The sequence below is a fragment of the Brachypodium distachyon genome, chromosome 3 (assembly GCF_000005505.3).
Source record: "Brachypodium distachyon strain Bd21 chromosome 3, Brachypodium_distachyon_v3.0, whole genome shotgun sequence".
Taxonomy (NCBI): Eukaryota; Viridiplantae; Streptophyta; class Magnoliopsida; order Poales; family Poaceae; genus Brachypodium; species Brachypodium distachyon.
Window position 1 is genome coordinate 38,577,098 of NC_016133.3, and position 11,159 is coordinate 38,588,256.

General features: G+C 43.8%; 1 protein-coding gene and 1 long non-coding RNA gene across 3 annotated transcripts; both read right to left on the reverse strand.

Moving 5' to 3' along the window:
• Window positions 1-1,797: 1,797 nt before the first annotated feature.
• Window positions 1,798-4,821, reverse strand: LOC100824107 (14-3-3-like protein GF14-C). 2 transcript variants are annotated; one of them, XM_003574461.4, is made up of 6 exons: window positions 4,667-4,821; window positions 3,444-3,856; window positions 3,281-3,359; window positions 3,009-3,131; window positions 2,287-2,403; window positions 1,798-2,191 (listed from the first exon to the last, which is right to left on the reverse strand). In XM_003574461.4, the coding sequence occupies exons 2-6, from the start codon at window positions 3,833-3,835 to the stop codon at window positions 2,132-2,134; spliced, it is 771 nt and encodes a 256-aa protein (XP_003574509.1). In that variant the 5' UTR covers window positions 3,836-3,856; window positions 4,667-4,821; the 3' UTR covers window positions 1,798-2,131. The 2 variants fall into 2 exon arrangements, with proteins under 2 accessions (XP_003574509.1, XP_010235146.1); XM_010236844.3 differs by lacking the exon at window positions 4,667-4,821 and adding an exon at window positions 4,392-4,652.
• A 725-nt stretch (window positions 4,822-5,546) lies between these two features.
• LOC112271477 lies at window positions 5,547-10,422 on the reverse strand. Its single transcript, XR_002964475.1, has 2 exons — window positions 7,523-10,422; window positions 5,547-7,397 (listed from the first exon to the last, which is right to left on the reverse strand). It is a non-coding gene; the product is annotated as an uncharacterized LOC112271477 (long non-coding RNA).
• Between the last annotated feature and the right edge of the window lie 737 nt (window positions 10,423-11,159).

Below are 11,159 nucleotides of genomic sequence, written 5' to 3' on the forward strand. Positions count from 1 at the left end.
AGGTTCATTTTGTATAGAGATTCACGTACAAATTCAAAAATACTTGAACAAATGCACATCTAACAATGATGTATTAACTTGTTTTAAAATTAATCCGAATAGGCAACAATTCTCACGCAACAATTGTGGCATCTAATGCACGTTTATACTTTTTTCATCCATGTAAACTTAAACGTGTTATGGTTCTATTTAGAAACAACTCGCCTATTCTGATTCTCTCTGACTAAATTGGTGCTTGTGTGAGATGTGATTGTAAGAGGTCAAAGTTAAATCTAAAAGAGTCAGCTGGGCTGTTCGAGAATGTTGACGAGCAAATCATGACTGACTTTGTCGACTGCGACGGTATTGACAGGTGACATAGACACAACCTCAGGTTGGCAGAAAAATAAAGAGTTGCATCTCGTTTGAGTGTAAACGCAGAGAGCTCTTTGATTGTATCACCATAGGAGGTCCAATTCCAACCCACTTCTGCTAAGTTGACTAGACTTGCGTTGAAATCATTGTCATTTTGAAGTCGGGGAATAAACGTTTTATGAACCGTGGATGAGGAATAGACAAAGTCTACAAATGAAACACAAATTATTTTTTATTGTCAAATGAATGGCAACGTAACCAGTGCAAACCTACAAACCTTCGTCTTGGGCCATCGGATCCACAACGCCCAGTCCAGATGAGATGTGAGAATCAACGATAAGATATCACGGGATAAATACAAGGGTTATGTGGAAAACATGTTTAAGTGGAAGTTATGATTTCCACATTTGATCTACACCACACGTTTTAGATATCATAGGTCATGTTGATAGTTCACAAATTTGACGTACGGACCACACTAGTTGTTTGGAGTGTCAAAGCATCTTCAGCAGGGCCCCTAAACAAGGCCCCTACTCACTTTTTAGGGGCTAGAGCAAAAAAAAACACCTTCAGGAAGGCCCCTAGATTTCACCTCTTGGCCCTCATTCCGGGGGGCTCCCGAGGGAGGCCCCTATTCCATCCACTCCTATGCTACGTCATCGATCTCCTCTCTCCTCTCCCTCTGTCTCTCGACCGCCGCGCCCCGCCTCGTCGCCGGCCGCCCCCACCGCCCCGTGCCTCGTCGCCGGCCGCCACGGCCCCTCGCGCTGCTCCCCTCCGCTCCTCCCTTTCCGCGTCGTCCCTCTGCTGGCCGCTCCGCCTCCGCCTCCGTCACCTCTTCTCTTCTCCTTGGACCGCTCCGCCTCGCCCTCGCCGGCGGTCCTCTGCCGTCGCCTCGACCATCGCGGCGCGGCACGCTGTCCCTGCCTGCGTGCTCAGCCACCGCAGCCCTTGCCACTAACGCCGCAACCGTGTCCGCGCGGCTTCTCCTCCTCGGCTCCGCCTCGGCGCCACCACGCAAGGCCGCGCCCCCCTTTCCTCTGATGCCCGCCTGCCCTGCCCTGCCTCCGCCCGGCCAGCCCACACGGTGGCGCCCGTCGACCCCTACTCTGCCTCCGCGCGCCTGCTCCTTGCCTCCCCCCGCCGGCGGTGCTCCATCTGGCGCCCCATCTCCTCTGTGAATTGCAGGTGCTGTTAAGGGGAAAATGAGACCAAAGGAAGAAGATGAGAGGAGAAAAAAAAAAGAAATGCCCTACTGACATGTGGGTCCCACTAGTCAGTGTAATAGCAAAACTAAATAGGGGTAAAAGAGAACGGCAATTTAAAACACAACAGAACTGACTGCTGAGAGAACGAGGACATAAATAAAAGCACTAGCGAGAGATAACACACATGCAGTCAAATCCAGCAGAACACAGAAGGTGTTAAATGAACAAAAACGAGTAAAAGAGAACGGCAATTTAGAACACAACAGAACTGACTGCTGAGAGAACGAGGACATAAATAAAAGCACTAGCGAGAGATAACACACATGCAGTCAAATCCAGCAGAACAATACCAGTCCAAACATGGACCGAGTGCCAACTAGCAGCAACGCAAAGGCAATGGAACTAATTCAACCACTACCAGCCTACCACAAGAAATGGGGCGAGGGGAGGACAAGGAACAGCTAGAATTGGAGAATACATCCATGGCGCAACGCACAGCCTTTGACAGCACAGAGGGCATCTAAACCAAATGAGCTCCGGAAACAAGCGGAACCATTGAGCAATCGCAGTTACTGGCCCTCGCCAGCTTCACCTTTTGAGGCTTCTTTGCCTTCTTCAGCGCCCTCCTCCTGCCAAGGATAATGTATCAGAGGCTGATTAGTTTGGGAAAAAATCATTGACAGTTGAAAAACGACATTACAACCAGCCAGGATGGAGGAGATACCGTGAGGTCAGAGGTCCAGAGGGTCAAGTTGTCCCTCAGTAGCTGCATGATCAATGTGCTGTCCTTGTAAGACTCCTCTCCAAGGGTGTCCAACTCAGAGATAGCTTCGTCAAATGCCTGCAGGGAAAAGTAATCAGTCGCAATATCCATGAGACGAGAAGAAAGCACCAGGTATTTACACAAATTCTAAATTGGCATCCTCATCAGAGTGAGGACACCAAGATTTTTCACTCCTTTGACTGTAACTCTATAGAGGACATGACAGTGTTCTTAAAGAATGGACACCCCCAAGCAAACCAATTAAACGTGCTACCAGCAGCAAGGTTTTACCACTTTCTACATATCAGGTTATTATGTGACGCGAAGAGGGCTAATGCCCATCAACACGCCATGTAGATAAATATTAAATCACCAATATAATTGAAAAAAAATATGTATTTCCATAGACTTGTCCCTTCAAAATATGCTGCTGATCCCGTCAACCACTAAGAGAAAAATGCTCTATAATAATTCCTCCCCATAAACTTCACTGCATAAGACTCAATCAAGCCATGCAAAGAAAATAATAAAGGAATCGAATCATTTGTAGTTGCAATGTAATATCACAATAAAGATCAGGTGCAGATTCAAATCATCAAATGCACAACATATAACTTAGGCCACAACAAAGAAACATCCTACAGTACAAAAGATAAAATCAGAAAGGTAAATGTGGCACTAACCTGCTTTGCAAGGTTGCAAGCTTTGTCTGGAGAGTTTAGAATCTCATAGTAGAACACTGAGAAGTTAAGTGCAAGCCCAAGCCTTATGGGATGGGTGGGAGCCAGTTCGGCCAGAGCAATGTCCTACACAGTAAATTGTAGGATAAATTAATTTTGAAAACGTTAATCAGTCTAGTGAAGAAATTATAGCCTGATGTCAAAAAAAAAAATCTACCCAGATAAACATGAGGTGAAATTAATATTGTAGCAAATGAGCAAAGACCATAACCAACCTGAGCAGCCTTGTAAGCCACCATTGTGCTCTCGGCAGCTTCCTTCCTCTCAGCACTAGCCTTAAATTCAGCCAAGTACCTATAAATTTACAAAGTTTGATTACTACAAACTAATGACTTCAACATCATGATAAAATAAAATATAGCAACACATTGTTCCAACCTGTGATAATCACCCTTCATCTTAAGGTAAAACACCTTTGACTCAGCAGCAGTAGACATGGGCACAAGGTGTGAGTCAAGCAACTTCAGAATACCATCGCAAATCTTGCTCAGCTCAGCCTCGATCTTGCCACGGTAATCCTTGATCAGAGTAACATGGTCCTCGTTCCCACGCCCCTCCTCCTTCTGTTCAATGGATGAGACAATACGCCATGAAGCACGGCGAGCCCCAATCACATTCTTGTAGGCAACAGATAGGAGGTTACGCTCCTCGACAGTGAGCTCTTCGACATCTACTGTCTTAGCCACCTTCTCCATGTACTCAACCATCTCCTCATACCTTTCTGCCTGCTCAGCCAGCTTGGCCATGTAAACATTGTCCTCCCGCGACATTTTGATCGAGGAACTAACTTACTGCAACCACATACAAAGTACTGATAAGCAAACGACAAAATCGAGCAGCAAACAATTAACTATTGGTCATTCATCTGAGATCAACACTTGGTCATCCACCTAACTCATACAAATTACACTGAACCTTGTAAAGCTTCATCCAATCTGCAAGTATACAGTCCTCCAAAAGGCTAACAAGTCTACTTGCATCCATGCCCATGACCACATTAGATAAAGTGAGCACCAAGTCTAAATTCTCACTGTCTTTCCAAAAAAATAACCAGGATTCTGTACTACGGAGATTCTAAACTAGTGTCTCGTGATAAACACGAGACACCAAAACAATCACTTCCAAAAATTGCAAGGGCGAAGCAGATCTAACCGTCACCAAGTGAGACTCCCACACCATGAACATTACAAAGACCAGTGGAACCGCACCGGATCAAATCTAGATCTAGTGAGGATCATTCGCAGATAAATCACACGGCAGAACAGCCTACTTGCCCCCCACCTAAAAACAAAACAAATCCCCACTGTCTAAAGGAGAAACTCTCACCAAATCAGCCGGATCTACACGTCTCCCGTGCCCCTGTTGACAGATCTCGCAAATCGAAACCCAACGGTACCTAACAGGTCACCAGATCTAACCATCACCCCCCGCAAGCCCCAAAACAGTTGCCCAGGAAGGAAAAGAAAAACCCCGCTAGAATTCGCCGACAGCTCGCCCTCTCGAATCCCCAGCGCGAGCGCGCATGGTGAGGGAGATAGAACAGGAGGAGGAGGAGAAATCACAACAAAGGAATGGGAAGAGATGATGAAGCCGACCCTAACCTTGTCTGAGTGGCGAGGTGTTGTGCTGGTGCAGCGCGTTGTTTGCAGCGTGTCGGGGTTTCGTGTGTCGTGCGTCGCGAATGGAGGGGTGCGGCGGGGGGCTATATAGCGGAAAACGCGGTCGCGGAAGGCTGCGGTCGACGCGGCCAATCGGTCGGCATCACGTGGGCAGCGAGAGGTGGGGCAGCTCTCTATGCCATGTGGGTCCATCATGTCATTCCGTGAGAATGGTACGGAGCGCATAGGTCTTGTAGCCTCGGGCCCTCGGCGTGCGTGGTCGGTGGAATATACCCTGGGAGCCTCTCTCTCTGACCGTACCGCCCCCTATGACATGTGGGTCCGGGCGTCGATGGGACCCGAAAGGCATCGTAGGGTCGAGCGTGGTGACATGTCGAGCTGCGAGCGTGGGACAGCATCAGCAATGTTTCCTTTTCGAAATGATCGTGTCTCTAAGTGGAACCGCACCTTCATTCTTGTGATGGCTTCTCAAAACCGTCAACACAGTATTTGGAGTGAAACTCAAACTATCAGCAGTTTTCAATATATGCTGCTTTGAATAAAAATAAACTTTTTCTTCTTATGTGTTGTTAGAGCATTTTACACTAGCGAGGCAAGTGCGGACGAAGGAGATGGAGGTCTAAAAGCCAAGACTTTGTGCATGGAAATTAGTGCCAAGACTTCCATTTTACACTAGCGTTAGAGCCAGAATCCCCGGTGTTAGTTTCCTGGAAAGAAAATCCACCACCTTAAGAAGGAACCAAAAAATTTAACCCATGCCTACTTTCGACTTTGGTTCCAGAATTCAATGGAGCAAGAAAAATAAGTTTCTGTACATTTCTAAATTTACCACTCCTCTGACCTAACAGAACTACGAACAATATGTAGCTGGCAAACGTTTTAAAACAGAGACAGGACAATTCTGGACAGCGTATTCATCAAGAAGAAGAAAGAGAGAAAAGGCAGCCGCCTCTCAATTTTAGACAAAAAAATCATTATAAAAAATAAAGGTAAAAACAGTGCGAAAGTGATGCAAAATCAACTGCCTCCGTGCATGTTCTTGTCAAAGAAACAATAATTCCTTCCAAGTTGCACGCGGACGCAGGCGAGGACCTCACAACACAGGTCACGCTAGCCGTTGCTGAGGGATTTGCTTTGATATCACGAGCAGCCGCATGTCCTCGTGTTTTGATACTCCTTCCTAGCAGTGTGTCCCCCGTCCAGGCTCCCTGCTCTGACGCAACACGTTCGTTTTCGCCTTAATAACAGAAAGGGATGGCGTCTCCGGATCTCTCCGTCCCGGAAGAAATTATGGAGATGAATTGGGCGAGCAGGATGCAAAGCAGGATTCGACACGTCTTCGACAGACAGCATTCATACGGCATATCTCAGGAGTTGGCTGATTCAACTACACAATAATTCATGCATGAAGCTGTACGCGACTTGGGGATATGTTTGGTGGCATCAAAGCCACCAACAACTTTGAGTATAACATGGAAAATTGGAACGAAAAGAATTAGCAGAAACAATTCTTTTCTGCTTAATGTATAACCAGAGACCCTGGTGGTTGTTAAAAAATAGTATTCCCTCCGATCCTAATAGTACTCCCTCGATCGGAGATAGTATTCGAGAGCATGCAGGTGGGCTGAATGTAATTTCAGATAACTTCACAGTTAATAGTTCTGAGTTCTACATTTTACAGGATAGTAATTTGAGAGAAGGGCCCTTACCAGGAGAGGACGCTGCAGCAGCACGTCTGAAGAATCACAAGCATTTTACGGCCGCCATAAATGCAGAGATGTATTCTGAATTCTTGCTGAGCTGCAGACAGTGCAGAAGATGTGGGAGGCCATACACCAACAGCTCTGAATGTTTGTAATTTATCGACCATTTCTCGATATACTGGCTTTAAAAAGAGAAACATGCAAATATATATTCCTCATCTTCAGTGATCCGTATCGTTTGAGCACCAGCCTCACTGGCTGATTCTTGTGATTTTCCTGCCAGAAAGAAAATTGATTGTGAGGACCAAGGAAACATACTTGGATGAATTTCAAAGGTACATCATTCAAGTAAAAAATATGTCTTGCAGTAAGTTACATCAAAGCAGATTTAACATAGAAAATGCATGTGTAAGAAAAAAACATAGAAAAAACATTTAAAATGTTATGTAGAATTGTCTCTTGGGATAAAACATGCAAATGACTTGGGATCGCACAGAGACAAACATAAATATGGCACAGCAGCCAGCTACTACTCATCTAGCACCAGACATGTCAGGCATGGAACTCATTAATACCAAGCTGTGCATCTTCCACAGTTCCACCAACAGAGTTTTAGGTGCACAGTTAATTAAGACAAAGCGACAAACAGACAAAGCAGAACTCAAGATACCTTTTCTGCAGAGTGGAAATCGTTCGTAAAGAAAAGCACTTTCACAATTATCTCAGCCTGCGTGATTTCGAGATTACCTTGAATAGCAGGTGCATGTAAGTCGTGCCCCACTGGCCAGTAAGTTTGGGAGCTACAGTCTACAGATCATGACTAAAAAGAGAAATTGAACAAATAATCAGGAAAAGAGAGAAATTGAAACAATGGATGACATTGGACAACAGACATCCACATGTGAATGGGAAAGCAAGATAGGCTGGAGTGATGGACATAGAACAACGGGACAGGGTTGATAGCACTGACGATAACCCAAGCTAGCCAAACAGCAATGATTGCGTCGCCTCTGTACAAGAAAAAAGAAGATTTTTGTCAATACAGTCCTATCGTAGCAGTTATAAAGGCAATTATTTATAGTAAAATTTATTGAAGCAGCGAAATATGGTGTTCTCCAGAGTAAAGTGAACATACCTTCTCCCTGAACCCAACGACGAGCTCGTAGTCTTCAGTAGAACTACTATTTTCTGAAGATCACGTAGCTCTTAATGGAACTGAGATATGTTCAGGGAATCTGTTAAAAAATAGCAGTATATTTCTTAACTTCCTCAGTTCACATACAGTGGAGGGTGGTCGTTAACCAGATACTGGATGATTTGACACACAATTTTGCCAACCATATCACAGTAAAAATCCTGCAAAAATTATGCCCCCCATTTCTTTAAGTTCCTAACTGAAGAATACACATGATTCATCAAATCACATTTATGAGTAATGGTATTATACTGTTCACCTGATCAGATTTACTTTTAGAAGGTTTTATATCCAAATTATCTGTGATCCAAAAACAAACTGAAATACATATGGCAAGATCTACTTATTTGGTAATTGGTATCAATGAGATCTATGTAGTCATATAAAGGCTCCAATAGAAGGAGTAATGCTGTTCGCATGGTCATGCACTACTCACTAATCAGATTTAAAAGATGGCGCAGCAGTGACAGACAGTCCTCAATGAAAAAGTATACACCTAACACCTTTTGTAATGCATTGAGCCATTCACAATTCCTTTCTCTTAGCACTATTCCTTAACCAGACATTGTTGAAGTTAGTAATGATTTGACCCCTGAACCTAACAAATTAATGATGAATCACATCTAAACACGGTTCCATCACCGAACAAAAAATACAGTGTCATTACCTAAGCTCCTGAGAGCACAGTCATGCAGGGTAGCTGCACGGTGGCATACAATTTAAGCACTTGGGTGGATTGGAACCTTCTGCAGTAGTGTACTCTAAAGGCTACTTTTAAAGCTTTAATTGCATGTGAATGCAGTTTCAAAATTAGCTGTTAGTAGGGGTAGACTATGTTGTGATTTGGGAACTTGATTTCAGACTTATCAATTATTTTCGTACTCTCATGCTTCTAGATAGAGCAGAAGCTCTTTGTCCTCTCAGGCTGGTGTAAGAAAGAAACTTTTAACATATATATTTGGTTTCTATGACAGATTGAAAATAAGATCATGGAAAATTACATATAAATGGTTCACTTACCTCCAGTGCAACATAGCATAATTATTATCTTTATAGAACTGCACGTGTACATCAATGCAGGTATCTAGTTTACTTATGTCTTGAGGTACCAACTTAACTAATAAATACTTCTGAATTGGTAGTGAGAAATTTAAAAATTAACTTAGAGAGCAATTTTAAGAATTACTTGGTGAGCAACTAATATGAGAGAAGAAATATAAGCGGAATTAAAAAAGTCAAACAAACGTTGCTTCAGCCTATTGTTCACATGGCTTTCGATATAGCCTTTGTACCAATATTATAATTGATCGTAAACCATACTATGGGGAGCCTGGTAGATATGAGGTGCACCACTTCTCCCAAATTCCAAGTGCAGACCTATCATGTACAGCCTGGACCTGACAAAACCAAGAACGAGAAACAAGGATGGGATGGGGCATAGTGAATTTGGTTCTTGTCTGATGGACAGTTTCAACTTTACGATTGACCATCTACCAGGTTCAAACAAGAGTTAGAGTAGCAAATGCTAGTTCATCGTTTGAATTTCGTTACCTTATAAGGGTACTCCCTCCATCCAAAAATACAAGGACAGATCCTAATCTGAGAAATCCAAATATACAAGGACAAATTGATGCTTGAGCTCCCATCACAAGTCCATATGTCCACATTACTCGTTTCCAAATTGATTCTTAATTGCACCTCTACTCAATGCTGCACTGCAGTTGGCCTAGTGGGGAATTTCCTCGGGAGTAAAACTCAGACTTCAGCGTCCTTCTCGGGAGAATCTTTTTCTCAGTTCCCTCAATTCTCAAATTAGTCCTGTATTTTTGGATGGAGGGAGCACTGAATATCTAAAAGAGGACATAACTTAAGACACTGCTTCTTGTGGCAAACAGTGATGAACTGAAAATGTTTGTGGTTTCTTTTATGTCAACAAACTCCAACAAATATTACAAAGCGATTGCAGTGATGGTACAAAAACATTGGTTTCGCTATAAAGCTTGAGATAGACAGCAAAACTTAAGCAAAATACACAGCAAAACTTTACCATGTTACTTCTTGAAATCTAGGTAAACATGGAAATGTTCATCTGAAGATCAGTATTCTCATGATTTCTTTCAGGAAGTATCAAATATAAAGAGACTGATTTTTAAAACACGAGTTACAGATACATGCCTTAGTTTCCAGGAGTTCCACCAACAAACCCCATTTTGCATCATTATTCTTGCCAACACTAATGACAGCAACTTGACAGAGAAAGACCAACAAAATAGTTGAATATGAAATCCAAGACCACAACTAACACCTTGAAAAACTGAATCCATAGTATGTGCTACCACAAAAACAAGCATCCTTCAAGGATGAGACTCTGGCTAGTGATAGGACTGAAGTTGTTCGTTCACACCAGCCCAGGAAGACAATGGTGTCTCTGATTGGTACTTGCCCGCAGAAAAAAAAACATTTAAACTTCACCACCCCTTTAATGCCCAAGTCTTTGAGGCAGGTGTGTCTACAGCAGTATTTACAGGAAAAACTGAACACTCCATAGCTATTAATCCAGTTCCATAAGCTCTTATCCTCAAATTTTATACTCCGTAGTTATAATTTGTCTACCTCGGGATGATTCTATTAGTTCCAACCAGTAGCCCACACAATTACTCCCTCCGTTCTAACCTTCATGAAACGGAGGGAGTAGCTCGCATCGCCGATGAAATATCACACACCATTTGGGATCATAAGTATACAAGGAGAAATCTAGGTTGAAACCACTAGGATCCGCTGGGATAAGCTCAACCAATGCAGATTCGAAGCACACGAGCTTGTCGATGGAATGTTACATGGTGAGAGCCAGTTAGCAGTACCTTCGCGGCGAGGGGAGGGCGTCGTAAAGGCCGGGGCAAGCGGGCGGCATCCGGTAGCATAGGAAATCGGAGAAGAGCGACTGATCGGCGGACAAGAGACACCGGCGGCCACCATCCCGACATTGCCGCTACGGTCAAATTGCAGGGCTCACTGTGGATATCGGTTAGGGTTTGGGTTTGGAGCTTCAGAATCAGATTACCACTGCACCGCGAAAACTGCGAGACCGCTCCCGGACCCCGGCGAGAACGGTTGCGGCGGCGGCAACCGGGGCTGGGGCCGCTGGGCACGGGATTTTTGCCGAAGAAACCCTGAATTATCGGGGTTAGTTTCCGGAAGAACGCTTGTGCTCAATTGTCATCTTTTTTTTTTTTGAACTCCTCAATTGTCATCCTTGTCACACAAGTTGTGTGTTAGAAAATACACACAGGGACAAGAACTACGCTCACAGAACGTCTGGAGAAGTAGAGACTGTAGTCCCTGAGATAGAGGCTGAGATAGAAGATGAGTGAATAAGTTATCTTATGACAAGCACGTAAATTGGTATAAACAAAATTCTAAACCGTCTTTGACATGTATTCACTACGTCTCATATTAAATGACTTTCTATTACATGTATCTAGACTCATATTTGTACAAATTTGAGTCACTTGTATGAGACCGAGGGAGTAAGTTTTTTCTTAGACAAATTGCAAGGCTGGTGGTGCTTGCCCCTTTT

Coding starts and splice junctions, on each gene's coding strand:
- LOC100824107 (XM_003574461.4), bottom strand. CDS start 3,835: ATGTCGCGGGAGGACAATGTTTACATGGCCAAGCTGGCTGAGCAGGCA. Junction 3,132..3,280: donor TGGCTTACAAGGCTGCTCAG/GTTGGTTATGGT, acceptor TTTACTGTGTAG/GACATTGCTCTGGCCGAACT. Junction 2,192..2,286: donor TCTGGACCTCTGACCTCACG/GTATCTCCTCCA, acceptor TATCCTTGGCAG/GAGGAGGGCGCTGAAGAAGG.